Source organism: Bidens hawaiensis, unplaced genomic scaffold (assembly GCF_021521415.1).
Source record: "Bidens hawaiensis isolate Kalapana, Puna unplaced genomic scaffold, B.hawaiensis_p1.1 tig00012605_1, whole genome shotgun sequence".
In the NCBI taxonomy this organism is placed as follows: Eukaryota; Viridiplantae; Streptophyta; class Magnoliopsida; order Asterales; family Asteraceae; genus Bidens; species Bidens hawaiensis.
The window spans coordinates 609,860-632,022 of record NW_027492035.1 but is presented as its reverse complement, the minus strand read 5'-3'; the positions used below and the strand labels follow the sequence as shown (position 1 = coordinate 632,022).

The 22,163-nt window shown below is 39.6% G+C and overlaps 1 protein-coding gene across 1 annotated transcript; it reads left to right on the top strand.

The window, feature by feature from the left end:
- Positions 1–16,773: 16,773 nt before the first annotated feature.
- LOC143541499 (tubulin beta-1 chain-like) lies at positions 16,774–18,923 on the top strand. The gene is made up of 3 exons (XM_077034315.1): positions 16,774–17,167; positions 17,654–17,923; positions 18,008–18,923. Exons 1-3 carry the CDS (start codon positions 16,774–16,776, stop codon positions 18,685–18,687), a joined length of 1,344 nt encoding a protein of 447 aa, XP_076890430.1. The 3' UTR covers positions 18,688–18,923.
- The last annotated feature ends 3,240 nt before the right edge of the window (positions 18,924–22,163 follow it).

Sequence of the window (22,163 nt, the reverse complement as noted above, 5' to 3'; positions counted from 1 at the left end):
GAGAGTGATTCAGGATGTTGTGAGTGAAGAGTTTTTATATTTTAAAAAGGTAGTGATTTTTCTGTATATTTGAAAAGTTACTGTTCATCCACTATAATTTTTTAATATATTTTGAAAGTGGTTGTGAGCGAAGGAAAGAGAAAAGGTAATGATAAAATGTATAAAAAGTATTATTTATTTGAAATGAAGAGAGAAAATAAAGTGAGTTATAGTGTAATTTTTGGTTTGAAGATAGTGGGTGGGATGAGAATGCTCTTAACCACATTGGTTATCAAGTGGTCCACTTGTGTCCCACAATCAAAGGGTAGGAGTTTAGATCCTATAGATAGGCCCGGCCTAGAGGGGTGGGTAGAGAAGGCTAACGGTCCAAGGTCCACCGGTTTTTGAGGCCCAGAAAAAATTGATGTGTTTATATATATGCAGCCGACAGGTGCCCACGTGATGCGGCAAATGTTTGAAAACAATTATGAGTGTTTATGGTTTGGTTTAAAACCGTTTAGACGGGTTTGGTTTTACAATTGGTTTTTTTACTTTCCGTTGGTTGGTTTAATAATCTTCAAACGGTAGCACACTGTTTGGTTCACGGTTTATACCGGAAACCGGCCATATAAAACTAGACCATACTGTAAACGTTGAATGCGTTTTAATCTTTTTTCCTATTTACCATTACATATGTTTTGTTATATATGTTAGATATAATTAAAATATAATTAAACAAAGTCTTTTTTAATCAAATAAACTCGGCTATTACAACTTTAAATTGACCTGATTTCCGATATAATTATTTGTAATATGTATTCTTGTTATTATTTTGCTTTGTAGGTCTTCTTCCATTAATGTTTATCATTTATGTGACTAAAATTATAGTTCTTCATGTTATGATCCTTTCAAGTATCATATTTTGTTGATGTTTATTTAGAATTGATGGTACACTTAAATTAATAATCATTTTAAACAAAATTTATTATCAAAACTTAAACTGTGAAATCAAATCGATCAGAACCAGACTGTTAGTAACAGTGTGGTTTCAATTTCAAATGGTTTTGGTTTTGGTTTTGTACGATAAAAAATCGGTTCTAATGGTTACGCTCACAAGGTTAAGTTAAAAACCACCAAAATCGACATTGAAAACCCCCACATAACATATATTTTTTTTTAAATTGAAACAATTATAAAAATGGTTTCAATTTCAAATGGTTTTGGTTTTGGTTTTGTACGATAAAAAATCGGTTCTAATGGTTACGCTCACAAGGTTAAGTTAAAAACCACCAAAATCGACATTGAAAACCCCCACATAACATATATATTTTTTTTTAAATTGAAACAATTATAAAAATATCATACTCAAATTAAACAGAATAAAACGCTCGTTTTTATGGTGTAATTTTTTACAAAAATATTAACGTATGAAAAGGCTATTATCGTTTAAAAATCGTGGGTGGGAAGTTGGTTTGAAATTGAAATTAAAAACATAATATGACTAAGGATGATGAGGCAAACTTGTAATTTAGGTGAATTATGTTTAAAATACAAGTTTACCTCTTATTCTACAATCTACACATCTATTTTATAGATTTTTCAAACTTTTAAAATTAAGTTTCTTAATTTATCTTTGTCTCATGTATTATATATAGTATAGATATATAATATAAATCTTAAAGTATAACATTTTTGGTTCTCCTGGTAAACACTCCCCCATCAAAACTAAATTGCCCAAGTTCAAATCTTGCATCATTCATTTATACTCTCTATTTTTTTTTTTCATTTGTTTTTCATTTTATTAAAAGTTACTATGCCATGAGCCTAATTCTTATTAATCCCATGTTAAAGTCATAATTTTTTTTTCTTATTCATATTTAAAGAAAAAAGACCATGTAGTTTAAAACCAAAAACGATAGGATAATTTCACGGTTAGTTTAAATATTTAAAATTACTTTGCTAATATACTTTCGTGTTATATATTGTTTCACAATTATCGTCGTATAGTTACTTTATATATAAGAGTTATTGAGTTTATATTTTAAATGCCCATTCTTCCAATACATCAGGTAAACAACACTTAATGCAACCGATACATCAAACATCAGACAACGATAATATAAAACACTTAAAACAGAAAACATTCATCAACCAAGAAGATACATCAAACAACTAAACAACACAAATTGCACAAACTTGAAATACAACCCAATTTCGTCATTTACGGGTATAAACCCAAACATCATTTGTTGCGTCCCACTCTTGATGAACCTGAATGTTGAGAAAAGGGTAGGTGATGTCTTGGTTAGTGCTATCAAAATGGACAAAGCACTCACTCTCTTCAAATTTGCTAATAATCCTTCCCATCCACCAACCTTCATTAGCATAAACATCCACCGTCTCACCCAAACGAAAACTGCTTACCTAAACACATGCAGGTTTTGGCCATATTTTGTCGGCCTTCACAAACTCTCGAATAGGCCCGGACTCATCATTTTTTAGGAGGGTACGGAATTGAACAATGTACTCGTTCATGAACGTTGAGATTATGTTGTCGTCGTAATAGGAACCAATGAACGCATGACTCATATCAACAACCTCCACATGATCTCCTCTCTTAAACTTCATTATTGTAAATGAATATCAAAGATAATTTGAAGAGAAATGGATGAGAGATGGAGATGTAGATGTAGATGAGAAATGGAGTTCTAGATGAAACATAATAAACTTATAAGAACAAAAATACGGACCTCGTATGTTTGGAATAAATTCCTCTAAAATGCGTATGGGGAGACAGATAAAGGCACAATTTTCAAAAAGTTGGGAATTTGTACGAACCGGATAGAAAACATAATAAAAAACCGTTCAGAAAGACTGCTTTTGAGCTGAACTTTAGTGGAAAAATATGGACGGCTCCCTCAACATTTTCAACTATTTGTTCACCCTTGTCAATTTCTTTACACTTGTCCGTTTATAATTGGCGGAGGAATCTCGTTGAAACACTATCCAAAGTGTCGCCTCAGTCCAAATTTCTAGTGACATTTTGGGATTATTGAAGATATAAAGGGCCATTTCTCCAAATGGTCTATTTTGGGAATTTTCCCAATTTTTAACCATTTATTTGCCAATCTAATATTAATAATATCAGCATGCGGCGTGGGAGATTTTCACGTCTCTTTTGGACATAAACCGATAGAAGTTAAATTAAACCGTTTTCATACAAAATCGGATATAGAAGGCCTGAAGAGGCAGGGAACTTGGTTGAAAGGGTTGGTTATGTTCAAACTTATGGATATACATGGATACCTCCAACTTTGTATAGTCTACACCTGGTGGTTGATACAAACAAGGATGCCATGATGTTCTGCTTCTCTCTATGTATGTTTTGGATTTTTTTTTTATTTGATGGGCCTGCGGAGCCAGGTTGAGCTATAATGGCGGTTGGTGTGGTTGATGGAACTTCAAAGACCATTTTCAAAATCCTCATGTCTATCGGCGCATGTCCAGATGTGACTAAATATATACAAAAACTTCACACCTTTTGTTGTTTTTTTTAATTTTGTTTTTCTTATATTTGGCTTTAACTATGTAGGGGAAATGCCTCGGGTGCTTTAGTTCCTTTTGTTGTTCTAATCCATTTTTTCTTATTTTTATGCTTAACCCTTAAATAGTGTGACATTTTAGGAAAATGAATTTTTAGTACACAATGTGATTAGATCAGTGCAAATTTTTAGCTTTTATGATTTACCCATCTTTTTTTTTTCTCAAGAATGCCTTATGAAAAAAGGCAAAATGAGCAATTGAGAATAATCATGTGTAAAGGTCATCTGCCTATAGGATGGTGGTGGAGAAAATGTGAATAATGAATTGTGGCACCATGTGGTACAAATATGCCATACTTGCAAGTTGCAAGTAACACAGTCTAATGTGTGTATTATGAATAGGAAAACTATTATTATTACGATAAATTAATTAATACTTTGAATATCATGATTCAAGTGGTTGTGTGATAAGCATCTATTTTTACTATTGAAAGTTAAATATATACACACGTGTGTTTTTGACTGACGTTGTCTAAATATTAATTCAGTAACCGAGTTTTGATCGACGTTTTTGATCGATTTCTCTTTATTTAGTTTTTATCTTTGTTTTGTTTTTACAGTTTTTTATTTTGATTTGGTTTCAGATTTGTCGGTTTCAGTTTTTTCAATTTCATTTTAATTTCTTGGTTTTAGTTTTATTAGTATTTGTTTTGTTTTGTCGGTTTTTAGTATTGGTTCAGTTTTTGTTTTCTCAAATTAGTTTCGTGTCAGTTTGTATTTAGTTTTATTATTATTTGTTTTGTTTTTTCGGTTTCTAGTATTGATTCAGTTTTTGTTTTTTCAAATTAGTTTCGTGTCAGTTTGTTATTTAGTTTTATTATTATTTATTTTGTTTTTTCGGTTTTTAGTATTGGTTCAGTCTTTGTTTTTTTTTTTAAATTAGTTTCGTGTCAGTTGTATTTAGGTTTTTTTTTTTAGTGTTTGGTTTTAGTGTATTGAAAACCTTGCATTATATTGCTCCTTTTAAAGATACAAGTTAACACACTTTATTGATCAGGATTTATAAACATTTTTATAAACTTTTAATCCTCTCAAGTTATGATATGTTTCTTTGTTTATTTTTTTAGGGAAGCTTTGGTTTCGGTTCGGTCTAGTTATTGCAGTTTCATTTTAGTGGCTTTCTTTCGGTTTTGGTTACTTTGAATTTTGGTTTTATTTTTTTTAATTTGTTAGTTTCGGTTTGAAGAGGTATGTCCCAGCAGAGCCCAGTTGGACCCGCAGGACTCACCTTGAAGAGAGACGTCTGCGCAAAAACCAACTGGATCCGCAGGACCCACCATGCTCAGAGACGTGACGTCCTTACGCGCAGTACGCAAGCTGTTCCCGCAGGAAATGCCTCCCAATGGTGAAGTACTCCGCCTGTTCCCGCAGCTGCGGATACAAGCCATCAGGGAATGCCACCCGCGCAGCAAGGCTACACGCACAAGGCACTTAGCTCTTAATAATTCAGTTGTCACCTGAAGGAATGAGCAAAGCCGGGAACAATCCCGCACAAAGGCGGGAGGGGGAATACTCCCGCCAAAATGAGCCAGTCCGTACGATACTGGAAGATCTTTGGTACTGTACCTGACGAGGTATGGGCAAAAGATCTGACCAGAGATACGACAGCCCATTGACAACAGTATGGCGAGCAGCATGCTCTTGTACTGTATGTCACTATTAGCCGCTACCTACTCACCAACTCCTGTCATACCACGTGCATAGCCTACAGTTGGTGGAAAAGGAATAGTACACAGCAGGCCTGGTCACTGTCAGCCGCTGCCTACCCACCAACTGCCAGCATGGCACATGCGTAGGCCACAGTTGGTAGAACAGGAATACTATTCAGCCGGCTATACCCTCTTGGAAACCTACATTCGGCTATGAATACCCCAAATGGTATGATCATCTCATCTTATCTTGTATCTTACATCATATACCTGATATCTGCTCTAGCAATCTCTTAATATACATTTATATTCAAGAGCAATCTAGTCTGATTCTCACGCCGGAGGGTGGTCACAAGGAGGAACCCCCCCTTCTCAGTGACGAGCTCACGGTGTCTGTTTTGCAGGTTATCAGAAGAACCATCTTTGCCGGGTCTAACCCCTCGTGGGAAACATCTATTTAACCCCCAGATTATCCGTAATCTGCCCGGGGTCGATTAGTGTTTCTTCATTGGCGCCATCCGTGCATAAAAGCTAGAACTTCATTTCTTTTCAGTTTTTTCAAACTTCTGGAAAGATAGTTAAAGAAACTCCGGTAACCACAACCCCAGCTATTGGGGGGAATACCGGCGACTACACAGTTTTTACGAACACTACCCCGGTTACCCAAGCCGGGGCAAGTGCAGTAAATTTTACGAACACTACCCCAGTTACCCAAGCTGGGGCAAGTTCAGTAAATAATCGCTCACTGGGATTCACCGATACCCAGTTAGGGAGACAAAGAACGAGGCTCCCCCGCCAAACACTCGATGAAGTCAAAGCGTGGGCGGAAGCACGTCAAAAAGAATTCCAAGCTGAGTTGGATGAACGCTTACGTTCACTCCAACAGCCTGAGGAATTCGAAGAATACTTAGACGATGATTCGGAGGAATCCGATAGTGACGCAAACCCTCGTCATAGGGCGAAAGGGAAGCGTAAGGAAACTGACTCCCAACCGAGAAGGCATTTTGGAGAAACCTTCAAACCAAGAAACGCGGGTGGAAACCCACGTGACTTCTCCAAAACATTTACACCAGCTGCTGCAAAGGCGGGAACGTCCAAATTCGCAAGGGACATTGCGGAAGCAATCGTCCCGAAAAGTGCCAAACAGATGTCCAACATCGGCACTTACGATGGTATATCCGATCCAGACGATCATTTGAACAGGTTCATAGCGGGGGCAACCGTCAGTAGTTGGACGGAACCTACGTGGTGTTACATGTTCCAAATGACGCTTGTTGGGGCAGCTATAGCGTGGTTCGATCGTCTACCGGTCCACCACATCTACGACTGGGCAGACTTCCAGCAAAAATTTAGCCAACACTTCAGCCAACAAATAAAGTATACCGAAGAGCAATGGACAATCCTCAAATGCATTCGAGAGGAAGATGAATCTTTGCCAGACTTCATCACTCGCTTCAACTCAAAGAAGCTAAGTCTGGGTAATATTAGCGAAGATCTTGTTCGCGCTGCTTTCATCCAGGGTGCAAACGACCCAGAGCTCATCCGCACCTTAACGGGTAAAGATGGCATGCCATCCACATGGGATGCCATCATGACAGCAGCCAAACGCTTTGCGGAAACGGAGAAGCAACTGGGTAGAGATCTCCCCCAGAGCACAAACCTCTACACCCAGAAAACAAGAGAAGACAACGTCCTTACCGCCCGACTAAACAATAAGAGGAAGCTAGGCATTTGGCAGATAAGGGTAAACTTTGACACCTCATCCGGCTTGCAACATCGGTTAGGCGGAAGGGATAACGTACAGTCGAACCAGAACTCCAGATGGACACCACTCACCAAAAGCGTCACCGAGATATTCGCCACTGAGGAGCTCCCATGGCCAAAGGCTCCAATAATCCGACATCGTCACAATGCTGATCGGAGCAAATACTGTGACTTTCACAGGACAAAAGGCCACAACACTGAAGAATGCACAGACGTAAAGGACATGGTCGAAGCATTTGTCAGAGATGGGACGCTCGCGCACCTCGTGGCGCAATGAACACTGAGCAGGCTGATGCGTGTAGAACCCCAGCTGGGGAAAACACGAATAAAATTGCAGCTTCAATGTTGGAGACTACATACTGCATAAACAACGAGATCCCGAACCAGGTGCATATTGGCTCGATGGCACTCCTATCCTAACAACATGGAAGGGAGCTCAATTACACAGTTTGCATGTAGATCAATTCCAAATTTGTAAAGGCCCAGAGCCACTTCTAATGGAAATGATTCTTCTTAGAACATTGATGCTGATGATCTTACATTTATACTTATGAACTTTCCACACGGATATGCCGGTCTTCACCGCATACATGAGTGTGAAAGAAAGTCGTTGCGTGGGGAAGGCGGCAAAACCCGCAATAACCCAAAAAACGGCAAACCTTCACGCAGGTCAGTTAAAGGTAAAGTTCAGTCATCCCACTAAATGAAAGTGCCGGTCTGTCCGCACGAATCATGATAAGAGGAAACTGAACACTAACCTATTAACAACCGCGCGTCGAACGGTTAATTTATTCAACATTGATGCCGGTTTTCACCGCATAATTACGGGGAAAGTCGTTGCGTGGGGAATGCGGCAAAACCCGCATAAACCCAAAAGACGGTAAACCTTCACGCAGGTCAGTCATAGGTAAACTTTGGTCATCCCACTAAATGAAAGTGCCGGTCCTAACCGCACAAATCATGAGAGGAAACCGAACCTATTGACAACCGCGCGTCGAGCGGTTAACCTATTCAAAATACTTTGAGAATTTCTAACAAAAGGATGAGGAAAACCTCCACGCAGGCCAGATATAGGTAAAGTTTAGCCATCCTACTAAGTGCAAGTGACGGTCTTACCCGCACAATCAGGAACGAGGAAGCAAAACTTCAACCTATTATCTACCACGTTCAAAGGTTAACTTATTCTAAACACTTAGAAAATTTCAAAGGAAAAGATAAGGAAAACTTCCACGCAGGTCAAATATAGGTAAAGTTTAGCCAACCTACTAAGTTCAAGTGACGGTCTTATCCGCACAATCATGAAAGAGGACGCAAAACTTTAACTTATTATCTACCACGTTGAAAAGTTAAATTATCTAAGTACTAAAGAAATTGCTAAGTTAAATCAGAATATGCGTGAAATAAACAAGGCAAAGGATCGGCAAATAATCTTTATTCCATCGAAATTCAATTATTACAAAGATTGCTGGGTACATACCCGCATACAAAAGAAGCTATACAAAAATAAAAATCTACTATAATGGTGGAAAGGGATCTTCAAGATCAAGCCTCAGGACCACTACCACTTGGACCCGCACCATCCGTAGAGTGTGGCGGTTCAAGGAAAGCTTTAAGGATAGCTAGCCCATCATCAGCAGCGGCAACTTCGTTTACCTTCTCCACCACCGGATGCGGGAAGGCGGCATACTGATTCACTGCTTGGTCGTATACAGCTTCAGTATCCACATCAAATAAAGGGAAGTTGGAAGGCGGGATGCCTTTCTCAACGAACCCTAGACCAAGCAGGAAGCCGGCCTTTTCCCCATCCTCATGAGAAGCGTTGAGGGCTGCGCTCATAGCATCGTCATAAGACGTCTCCGTGAAGACCCGATTCACAACCTACAAAAAAGAAAAAATACAAGTATCAAAACATTTTCTATTCACAAATAAGCGTAAAGACATTATGAAGTTAAGCTTACCTGAGACAACGCTTCTCGAAGAAGCCATTCCTTGGCAACCAGAGCTTCTTGGAGGGCAGCTTGAGCTTGGTTACGGGCGCGTTCGGCTTCACTTTGGTTGAGGTTGGCAAGCAACACTTCTTTAGCCGCAGCCTCTTCAACGCCCTTTAGCTTCCGCTCAGTCTGGTCAAGCACCCCCCTCTGGTCCAGGATCTCTTGGAGCTTCTTCGCGTCTTCCATCGCCAAGGCATCATGAGCCTGTTGGAGCGCCCCTAATTTAGCTTTAAGTTCCTCATTCTCGAGGCGTAGAGGCTCAGCAACAGCTTCAGCCTTGGTGGCCCTTTCAGTTGCGTTCCTAGCAGTTTCCTTGGCCAGCCGAAGCTGTTCGTTAACAGCTTGGGCAGCCTTGGAACGGGCCTCGAGACGGGACTGAACTTCAACTTCAAGGGCCTTGAACGCCTTCTCCTTCTCCGCAGCAGCGGCGGTGAGCCTCCTATTCTCCTCCCGGACAGCCCGTGCCTGAGCTACTTCTTGAATACGAGCTGCTTTTAACTTGTCGTTTTCACGACAAAGCAGCTCGACGCGCGGCTGCATCTGGGCCAGGAGAACCCGAAGCTCATTGGTTAGCCTACCCTCCTGGTAGCTAGCCATGGCTTCCCCCAACGCACCACTGGGAGCTGCGTGACGAGCCCATTCCACGCACTCCACAGGTGTGCGAAGGGTTGTTCCTCGGCGGATGTTCCATCGTGGAACATACACTTCATTGGAATCCGACACTGCAAAAAACAAAAAGCAGTTAGGAAAAGATGATAAAAAAAAGAGGCCAAAAGAACCCTACGCATCTGTAGGGTCAACAACAGGCCGATAGCCGCCAAACCCATCACCTGAACCCAAGGGAAATCCGTCCAAGAGGTCAGGTAGATGGGAAGGAGGCAGAGGTTGGCGAGAAGCCCCATGCATACCTGAAGGATCGGCCGTCGTTGCCGATGACGGAGGAGGCATGGTGAAGGCCGCCGCGGTAGTAGAAACCAACGGAGGTGAACTCACCGTAGGTGAACTCACAACCGTGGTCGCCGCGGTGGAGTCCGCAGAAAAAGTAACCGCCGGCTCAGTGAAATATGCGGTAAATATGGCACTGACAGCCGGCGGTGATGTCATCACAGCTGGAACAGTTGGCTCAACGGAGTGAGCAACTGAACCAGCGGAAGCAGGCGCAGCCGCCTGGGTCGTCGCCTCAGGTAGGCTGACCAAGCCTACCGTCATGGGTCCGGAGGTACTCCTCCCCGCTCTACCCTGGAATGCGGTAGCATCCACGCCTGCACAAAGAAGATAAGTATTAAAAATGGAAAACTATGAAGTTAAAAATAAAGTTTGTACTTACGGGTTTTCTTGAGCCTAAAAGTGCGGACAGGCGGGGATGAACCCGATGGAGCCGGCCTCTTTGCGCCGCTCACCGTCGTCATCCTGGGCTCTCCGGAGGTGACAGTCGCAGCCTCCGGAGCAGTGGTCTTATCACCACCGGGGTTCCCCGCCACCTCCTCGCTCTCGGTCTCTGAGTCAGACCGAGGCACCGGATCGGCAGTGGAGGCCACCTTCGCCTTCCCCTTCCCGCCGGCGGCCTTCTTCTTTCGCACCAACGGAGGACCATCTGCGGATTCCTCATCAGAACATAAGATTAGAGGAATTCCAGCAGAGGTTTCAGCATTGAGGGGTCGAGGGTTGAATAACGCCTTACCTGGCCGCCTGGCGCTCAGGATCTCGTGGCCTGGCGGGTAGACCTCCACGAACCGATCCGCCATCTGTTCAAGGATGGGCAACTCGTTCTCATCTAGAGCACGAGTACCCATCCGGGCGGGACCATCAGCCTCCCGCGGATACAGGAGCGACTGCAAGTCGTTCCCCTCTGAAATAAAAGAAAAACAGTTAGAAGACAAACCTATATAAACAAAGTAAACAGAGAATACCGTAAGGAACAGAGTTCAAACCGTATTCTAGGACGATCGGGATCTTTTGCGCATCCGCATCCTTCCACACCCGGCTCATCCCGAGCATCACCATCCCGGACTCCGCAAAGCGGTAAACCGGAGATTGGACTCGGGATATCTTTGAAAACCATTTCGCCTCCTGGTAATTGGAGGCGTGAAGGCTGGGGAGTGCTTGCCCATTCTTGAACTTCATGGCAAGGGGGATGGCGCGAGCGGAGACAAAAAAGAACTCCCGTTTCCATGAACGAAGACTGCTCTCGGTTGCGCAAATTTTCAAACCCTTGATCCGGGTTATCAGGGTATACCACCCCTGGATGCACCTCCAAGAGTAGAAGGTCATCAGGCGGTCGACGAAGGGCTCAACGCCCAGAATCCGGCACACCCACTCGAAGTGGCGAATCTTCGCGATCGCCATCGGGTGCACCTCGGTCAGGTGTACACTGTGCCTCTCCAGGACACGGTACAAAAACTTTGTCAAAGGGAACCTAAGATTCCCATAGACAAAGAATGCAGCATATACCCCGATCTTGCCTCTGGGGGCATCATACACCGTCTGATGAGGTTCAGGAAACTCAGGCTCGAGAGACTCGAGCATGAACTTTCTGACGATGTACTGATATAGATCGACAGGCAGAGCACACTTGCACTCGCCAGCAGTACTCTTGTCATCGGCGTACACCCCAGCCTCCTGGGCTGTAGCCTCAAGATCGTGAGAAGACATCTTGCAGGTATGAAAAAGAGAACGATTTCAAGAGAATGCTCGACTGAAAAGGTGAGTATTCGCCGGAAATCGTTTTAAAGATGAAGAGAAAAGTGAAAGTGTGGATTACAAAGGACCCTCTCCCCCTTTATATACTAATCGCAATTAATGCGATGAATTTAATGCGGAAGAGAGAGAAATCGCAGGTGCAATGAAACTATGACACGTGGCAAAAAGCAAGCTGGCAACAGCTGTTGAAAGGACGCGTGCCAGTAATTTCGCGGCCACGCGCCCGAAAATTCGCGCCCACGCGCCTGAAAAAGCGCCTGGAATGACCATATACTGTCACGTCGCCATAACTTCCAGCACGTCCTGACACTGTCAGAAGAAACCGCCGGACGACGTTTCAGTAGTTTGGACTGTTCTTATCCTTTCACCAACTCTTTGAATTTCAAAATTTCAAAAAGATTCAAAAGCGGGAAAATACCCCTTACCTTGGCAACCAAGTAACTGTAAGACAGGTGCGGGTACAGTGTTAAGGCAAAACCCTTCACATACTTAGCACCTGCAGGGAATTGAAGCCAAGAATTCCTCGGCAACCAAGTAACTATAAGACGGGTGCGGGTACAGTGTTAAGGCAAAACCCTTCACATACTTAGCACCCGCAGGGAATTGACGCCAGGAATACATTGGAAGTAAAGTAACCGTAAGACGAGTGCGGGTACAGTGTCAAGGCAAAACCCTTCAATACCTAGCGCTCCGCAGGGAATTGAAACCAAGAAGGATCTTCTGGGCAATGCTTGCGGAAACGGGAATAACATCCCCGCATAGCGGGAACGTCGAGAACTACATTGTTTGAAGCTCCAAGATGGAATTGGTGGTTTTAACATAATTGATCACTATGTTCAAAACTACCAAAACCTCATGGAAAATCCACACAAGTGGGACTCAACGCTCCTGACTTGCGAGGAGGTTACAGACCTACCCGCATCATACCCAAAGATCAAGCAGGAAAGTCAGGAATTTCTGCAAGTGACATAAGGACTTCCGCGGGAAGAATCCCCATGGAAAACCTTGAAACAAAACCCCTTTTCAAAACCCTTTGCTTAAGTCCAAAAGTTCACCTCACTTTATTAAACATTCATGAGAAGAACATTTGACTGGGGGGACTTGAAGAGGTAGGTCCCCGCAGAGCCCAGTTGGACCCGCAGGACTCACCTTGAAGAGAGACGTCTGCGCAGAAACCAACTGGATCCGCATGACCCACCATGCTCAGAGACGTGACGTCCTTACGCGCAGTACGCAAGCTGTTCCCGTAGGAAATGCCTCCCAATGGTGAAGTACTCCGCCTGTTCCCGCAGCTGCGGATACAAGCCATCAGGGAAGGCCACCCGCGCAGCAAGGCTACACGCACAAGGCACTTAGCTCTTAATAATTTGGATTGGTCCCGCACAAATAATTTGCATTCACCTGAAGGAATGAGCAAAGCCGGGAACAATCCCGCACAAAGGCTGGAGGGGGAATACTCCCGCCAAAATGAGCCAGTCCGTACGATACTGGAAGATCTTTGGTACTGTACCTGACGAGGTATGGGCAAAAGATCTGACCAGAGATACGACAGCCCATTGACAACAGTATGGCGAGCAGCATGCTCTTGTACTGTATGTCACTATTAGCCGCTACCTACTCACCAACTCCTGTCATACCACGTGCATAGCCTACAGTTGGGGGAAAAGGAATAGTACACAGCAGGCCTGGTCACTGTCAGCCGATGCCTACCCACCAACTGCTAGCATGGCACATGCGTAGGCCACAGTTGGTAGAACAGGAATACTATTCAGCCGGCTATACCCTCTTGGAAACCTACCTTCGGCTATAAATACCCCAAATGGTATGATCATCTCATCTTATCTTGTATCTTACATCATATACCTGATATCTGCTCTAGCAATCTCTTAATATACATTTATATTCAAGAGCAATCTAGTCTGATTCTCACGCCGGAGGGTGGTCACAAGGAGGAACCCCCCTTCTCAGTGACGAGCTCACGGTGTCTGTTTTGCAGGTTATCAGAAGAACCATCTTTGCCGGGTCTAACCCCTCGTGGAAAACATCTATTTAACCCCCAGATTATCCGTAATCTGCCCGGGGTCGATTAGTGTTTATTCAATTATATTGCTCCTTTTAAAGATACAAGTTAACACACTTTATTGATCAGGATTTATAAACATTTTTATAAACTTTTAATCCTCTCAAGTTATGATATGTTTCTTTGTTTATTTTTTTAGGGAAGCTTTGGTTTCGGTTAGGTCTAGTTATTGCAGTTTCATTTTAGTGGCTTTCTTTCGGTTTTGGTTACTTTGAATTTTGGTTTTAGTTTTTTTAATTTGTTAGTTTCGGTTTGATTTTTGTTCTTTGGTTTTAGTTTGTACTATATTGTTGGTTTTAAAGATAAAAGTTAGAAAATTTTGTTGATCATTGTATATAACATTTTAATATGCTTTTTTAATCATGGTTTTTGAACAATTTAATAAACATCTACCTATATATTAAAGCAACACAATTTTTTCACTTGTCATTCAATTAGACTCTTCACAGCTTCAAGTGTACAAGTTTTCATTTTTAAATTTTTTCCTTCATGAATATGAATAATAAAATGAAAAATATGTTGTTAGTGGGAATTGAACTCAATACCTTACTTTTAAAATGTTTACACCTTACCAACTCAACTAGGATTAATTGATGTTAGCTTTCTCTTTTTCTTAATTGATATAAATTCATAACCTTCTATTTTATTACTTATAAAATGCAAATACAAATTATTCTTACTAATCTATATATTTTAGTAAATTATTTATGACTTATGAATCCATAAGATATGTTCATATGTATATTATTAAATTAAAATTTTTTATTTTATTTTTTAACACCCGTGTATCGCACGGGCTCTATCCTAGTTTAATATATAACATCAATTTGTAGAATTTCTTTCTATTATAATAATTCAAACAATAAATTGAAAAAATCGTCGCTCTCATTTGGAAACCTAAATCACGATCAATTTACAAGGCATGCCAAAATGATTTATCGATTTTAATACTTTATATACTTAATATATTCGCAACTGCTATTTTCAATCGCTCTCAAACAAACCCCATCGTCGTCTCTTCCATTCGATCAGTTCATTTCCTCCATCAATGATCTTCAATATACAAAACAACAAATATAAGAAAATATTTTAGTAGCTTATAAAGAGAATGAATATCATTACAGAACTCTTAAATTATTAAGAACTTGAAGGAGCTTTTAGTAATTAACGTTTTTTATAAAATTTATTATATGTTAATATTATTTGAGTGTAGTTTTATTACTTTTTATATATACAGTTACGATTACAACTATGAAAATTAGTTTTTACACATATCTAATATTTTTTACATATATGTAAATTTGCTATTGCATAAATTTTACACATATGTAAACTTGTAATTTATATATGTAATAAAAAATTTATATATAAAATATGGTTAAACTAGTCTCAAACAATGTTAATATACGAAAAAAATAAAAAAATGTTTGGTTACTATAAGTTTCTTAAAGTTCTTAAAATTTTTGGAGTTCTGAAAGGATACTAAGTACTAACCCATGTTTTAAAACTAGAAATTATGTTTGTAAATATTCAACTATGTAAGATCATTTTTTTTAAAGTATATGTTTTTCAATATCATGTTTCAGTTTGAATAATACCTGCAATTATAAATCATGTTTCGGCATCAACTAACATATCAAAAAATATCTTGCTCAAAATTTTATGTAGTTTAGTTGACAATTTTTTTGTTCCTAACCGTGTAGCACATGAGTCAATAACCTAGTTAAAACACTATTTTGATAAATAGTTTTTAATCAACACTTAGATTATCAGGCATACTCACCATTTTGCCGTTGAAATGGAATACGTGGCTACGGTGCCAACGGTGTGGGTGAACGGTGGAAAACATGTGAAAATATTGCCGCCCAATTCACCGATTTGAACAAAGATATATTTTTGATTTGATAGTTTCAACAAATAGAAAATATAATCATTACATGCTTGATTTGATAATTTAAGCTCATTTAAACAAACTAATCTTATAATTCAAATAATTTGTAAATAAAATTGCCTACTATGAATCCTAACAACTCACAACATCCATTCGGAAATGATGTTTATCAACAGGGGTGGGTTCGAGCCGCCTATTTGCATCGAGTTCCACAGTTCCAATGGGTGCAACAGCGACGAGTTGCACCTGGTATGCCAATGATGCTCGATGCAAGTGAGTTTCCCGACTCTCAACCGATACCCTATTATCAACCGATCCCCGACACTCAACCATCTAAAGTATCTAAACGAAAAGATGCACCGGAAGGATCCGACCCGGCCTTGAGTCAACATTGGACTACCGCGGAGCTAGAAGCATTGGCAAAGGCGTGGATCGACATTTCGGAGGATGCCGTAAGTTTATTTTTATCTTTATTAATAATTTTTTAAATCTTCACAAAACGTAAACATACATAGTTTGCGTAGGTTCTTGGTAACTCACGAAAACGAATCGCTTTTTACAAAACCGTTACTAAACGGTTTCATGAAGTTCAAAACCGTGAAGAATACCGAACTATTCATCAGATGAATGCAACTTTATTTTTATGTAAGTTTTAATTTTAGTATTATTAAATTAAATTAGTTATATAAATATTATTATTTTATTTGAGAATGAAGGAAAGTGGTGAATTGGTAACCATATCCATGATATTGTGAAAGATGGTAAAATTGGGTGAAGTATGATTTGACGTTGATTTAACACTGTAAAATGAAAAGTAAAATGACATTCATATTTTTTAGTTTTATAAAAAAATAAAAAAAAAACCCCATGATTCTATGTTAAACAGTTTAACCACGTAGGTAATTCTAAGTGGCCCACGAATACCAATAAAGTTGACCGTTACAATTCAAAACCCCGCTTTGTAATTCAAAATTTTAACTTCATCCAACAATTTACCATCGTACCCTTACCTCTTCACCTGTATAAATCCACACCAATCAACGCTCCTCCGCCCCACAACTCACTTTACTTCAAACCCTAATTCCATCAATTCAAATCCCAATTCACTCAACCAAACATGCGTGAAATCCTTCATGTCCAAGGCGGCCAATGCGGCAACCAGATCGGTGCTAAGTTCTGGGAGGTCGTTTGCGCCGAACACGGCATCGATTCCACCGGCCGCTACCACGGCGATTCTGATCTCCAATTGGACAGGATCAATGTGTATTACAATGAAGCTAGTTGCGGGAGGTTTGTTCCAAGGGCTGTGCTCATGGATCTTGAACCTGGTACCATGGACAGTATCCGATCGGGTCCTTACGGTCAGATCTTCCGACCGGATAACTTTGTTTTCGGCCAATCGGGTGCTGGAAACAATTGGGCTAAGGGTCATTATACTGAAGGTGCTGAATTGATTGATTCGGTTCTTGATGTTGTCAGGAAGGAGGCTGAGAATTGTGATTGTCTTCAAGGTATTTCTTTTAGACATTTCGTCAAACACCTTGTGTGTATTAGGGTTTTGGAAATTTTAATTTTAATTATTGGTATAGACCTGTGTTGCTTTTGCTTTAGGTTTGACACATCTGGTGATATGATTGTAATATGTGTAGGTTTTGGTTTTGATTTGATTTTTATAATTTCTTTTAGACATATCGTCGAACACCTTGTCTGCTTTAGGGTTTTGGAAATGTTAATTATAGATGCAGATCTATGTTGCTTTAGTTATAAGTTTGACACATTTGCTGATGATGGTAGTTTTTGTGGGGTTTTGGTTTTGATTAAATTTTTGAAATTTTTTTTAGACATTTCTTCGAACGACTTGTCTGCTTTAGGGATTTGTGCATTTTAATTAAGGATCTAGTTTTGCGCTGCTTTAATTAGAAGTTTGGACATATGGTGATGTTTGTAAGTTGTATCAGTTAGGGTTTTGGTTTTTAATTTGTTTTTTGTACATGCAGGGTTTCAGGTTTGTCATTCTTTAGGAGGAGGAACGGGATCCGGAATGGGTACTCTTCTGATTTCGAAGATCAGGGAAGAGTACCCGGATCGAACCATGTTGACTTTCTCTGTTTTCCCGTCGCCGAAAGTGTCTGATACGGTTGTTGAGCCTTACAATGCCACATTGTCGGTTCATCAACTGGTCGAAAACGCGGACGAGTGCATGGTTCTTGATAATGAAGCTCTGTATGATATTTGCTTCAGGACTCTCAAGCTCACCACTCCAAGCTGTAAGATTGTTTTACCCAAATTTCATGGTTCTTTTTAACAATTTGCATTTAAATCATTGATTGATTTGACTATGTGTTGAACAGTTGGAGATCTGAACCACTTGATATCTGCAACAATGTCTGGTGTCACCTGCTGCCTTCGGTTCCCGGGTCAGCTCAACTCTGATTTAAGAAAGCTAGCCGTGAACTTAATTCCGTTCCCTCGGCTTCATTTCTTCATGGTGGGATTTGCTCCGCTGACATCGCGTGGCTCGCAGCAGTACCGAGCCCTGACAGTTCCCGAACTGACCCAACAAATGTGGGATGCCAAGAACATGATGTGTGCTGCTGATCCAAGACACGGTCGATACCTGACTGCATCTGCAATGTTCAGAGGGAAGATGAGCACCAAGGAGGTGGACGAGCAGATGATGAATGTTCAGAACAAGAACTCGTCTTACTTTGTTGAATGGATTCCAAACAATGTGAAGTCAACTGTTTGTGACATCCCGCCGACAGGTCTGAAAATGGCGTCGACGTTTATTGGGAATTCAACTTCCATTCAGGAGATGTTTAGGCGTGTGAGTGAGCAGTTTACAGCTATGTTTAGAAGGAAGGCTTTCTTGCATTGGTACACGGGTGAAGGGATGGACGAGATGGAGTTTACAGAGGCGGAAAGCAACATGAATGATTTGGTGTCCGAGTACCAGCAGTACCAGGATGCAACTGCTGATGAAGAGGGGGAATACTATGAGGATGAAGTGGAGGAAGAAGTTGGTGAGTAGATGCTTTTGTTATTATAGTTTAGTTGTGGACAAGTCCCAATTGTCAGTCTCTGGCAAAGGGAAATGGAAGGATTTTGATGCATGATGTTTGGCCTGCAACTTGTTCTTGATGTTTTGAATTCTCTTGGATATCATTTTTTATTTCAAATAATGGTTTTATGTGTATTTTGGCTTCACACAGTTGTATTCTTAATTAGCTAAAATGATATCTTACAAATTAATATGCAAATTCACATATGGTTATGTGATATTCTCGCATGTCATACTGTGACTGTCTTACTCTTAGAGAATGAATCACATGACTGAATAAAACTAATGAACAAAGAGAAGAATCATCTTCAACTACAGTGCAGTGTACTATATGAAAGTCTAACCTCAATACAGAAGGGCCCTGCAATGGTCAATAAATTTTCGGAAGTGCATTTTCTTTTGCCTTACAAGAATTTGTGTATCAACTACGCATTGTTTAACACCGATTTTTCACAACTGAGGGGGTGTTTGGGTTTGCTTATACTGTGAGAGGAAAAATTTCATAAGTTACATTTTTGTGACTTACTAACTTATTGAAAAGTTATAAAAAGGTAAAATAAAATCCCAAACACCCCTTGAAATCAGAAGGAATGCACAATAAAAAATAAGTACATAAACGTACTTCAAAAGTTTTTAACAGGAATATCAGAAAGGCAGCACGCTAACATTGTTTTGCAAAAGGTTTACAATAATCATAATAGTCGTGCCTTAAAATTTTTTTTTGAAGTACATAACATGCATTTGCGACATTGTGTGAAGGGAATCCAAATATTATAAAGTCCTTGATGCATATATAGGTAATAAAACTTTACCAGTCAGATCATCTCTTAAGAGACAAACCATAGAGAGACAACATTGGGAAGGCTTTGTTGTCCCTAGTGTCCACATAACAGTGACGTGACACTGTGTAGAGGCTTTGTTACCTCCTCCAGGGATGGTCTAAGGGTTTAAAGACTCATGTTTTTGGAATGGTTCGTCTATATACTAAAATGTTTTACAAACAACTTTATCAACATGAATCAAACTATTTAAGATGTCATTACTCATTATTCTTCTTGTGTGTGAATTACATTTAATCAGGTTAGCATGGTGCGCATAAAAATGTCAAATTTCTACAATCACTTGGATTCAAGATATACTCTTTAATGATACATAGTCACCTAACTGTAGCATAAATGTGAAAAATGAGTTAGAAAAACACAAACGCATGAAGAGTATTAAATCTCAAGTGTATCATACTAATGGATCTATACATGATTCTAAAGGGTCACACATTAAACAACTTTGTTACACATTTAGATACGACTTGCATAGTGTCAGGATTATACGCATTATAATTAACAGATGTGGGGACTTGTATATCCATTTTATAATTACTTTAACAGTGGAAGACTTGCACATACAACGATGGTGTTTCAAGGTCCAATTGCTACTAATCAAGAAACCGAAAACAAATCATATGGTGTTTCAAGAAACCTAATATTTTAGAGATTTTAAACTTGTTAATGAAGTGAACAATTAAATATTCAAAGTCTCTCTAATGTTATCAACACACAAAGCGACCTGACTATAGTTAGTGCTGGCCAACAATACGAAAATGTCAAGGATCCAAGCTTGTTGAAACCAGATTCGTTCAACTGATTATAGCGGCTACAAATTAGGGTTTTAGGCACTCTCTTTTCCAACTCAATGAAATCGATGGACAGGAGTGGTGCCCAAATCTTGTATGTATATTATTCCCTTGTAAAACCTAATCTCAATCATTTTTGGGTTTATCTCATAAGCTCTTAGAAACTCAAAATCTGGAAGTTCCTTGAAATCCCGACCTTACTCCATACATAAAGACTAATATGAGGTTATTAGGCATCTAAGGTTTGATTTGTAACCATTCAAAACTATGTAGTTATGTTAACTCAAAGACCATGTTGAGTGAGTTTGCAATCCAATAGCGTGTTAAGATTTGAAGGGTTACCGACTAGTACGTTGAATGAGTTTGTAATTCAAATTCAAAAGAATGTAAGTAATACTTTTATACGTTTAGTAGTTAGCCAACAACGTTTCCGTAAAGATAAGGATGAGTTATGAATCAACTTGAAAAATTGCTAGTTTTTGAAGATCAATAATGAAGGTTTTGGTCAAAGGTTGAGTGGATACTAAGGACGCATTTGGGTTGGATAATTCTATTAAATTGGAATTTGAATTCCATCTCTTAGTGCATGTATTGGATTGCAAAATTTGTTAGAATTGGAATCTGAATTCCATGTTAAGAGTATTTGGTTAACAAATGATATGGAATCTCCAACCACCCCAACCACGCTCCCTACCGCCACCCTAACCCAACCCCAACATCGCCCTTAAAACCATCACCCATGCTCCCTGATTACTGCTACTATTCCAACTAACCACCACAACCACCGTCCCAACCATTGCCATCAACACCCCACCTACCCAAACATTGCCATTCATGCCACCCCACTCGATTGCCACCGCCACCACCCATTCTGACCACAATTTCCACCTACCTACTACCCTTTCACTGTTGTTCTTCCTATCCCTGATCACCATAGTTGCCCCCCACCATCATTGATGTAGTGGTGGTCAAGCGGTCATTGTTGTTGCCACTAACTCGCCAACTCGTCACTCCACTAGTGGTCGCATGGTCATGGAGACAACAACGATGACAAGCGAAGTGGGTGGTCGGGGTGATGGAACGGGTTTGATGGGCTAGATGACCATAGTTGTATATTTTATTTCCTTTATAACTGTTTTATCAATCAAATTTATTATAGATTCAAAATCTTTTAACAATCCTTTAAATACCTATCATAATTTGGTTGTACTGAAATTTAACCCTACATATTTGAAGTCAATGTTACAACAAAGTGCTGTTAAAAAAAAAATCTACATGTTATAATAAAATAAAATAATTGTGGGCACGTGTCGCTCTATGATTAAACCTCGCAACTCTTTTCTCTCCTAAACTAATAGCCCTGTTATAAATCAATAATTATTCATTTTCCTTTAACACTCTATTTATATTATATTTATAACGTGATTAAATTATTCACTTTCCTTTAAACTATATTTGTATTATATTTATACATTTTTATAAAAATAAATATTTGCATATTATAATACTATACGTTGTTAGAATATATATTTTAAAACATATTTGGTGAAATCCAAAAATTAATAAAACACTGTGTTTGTTAAATATTGAAAAATATATATATAATTTCAAATGTTATCATTAGTATATTATACTATGTATATTGTTGAAGATTGTAAAAATAAAAAAAACCATGAATATGCTTTCGTCTTACCGAAATAGTTTTTTTAATCATTAAATTATAAATATATACTTAATAGTTTATCCATTTTTTTAAAATCAACCCATTTTTCTATTGATTTTTTTTTGTAAATTTTCATATAAACTTATATTTTAT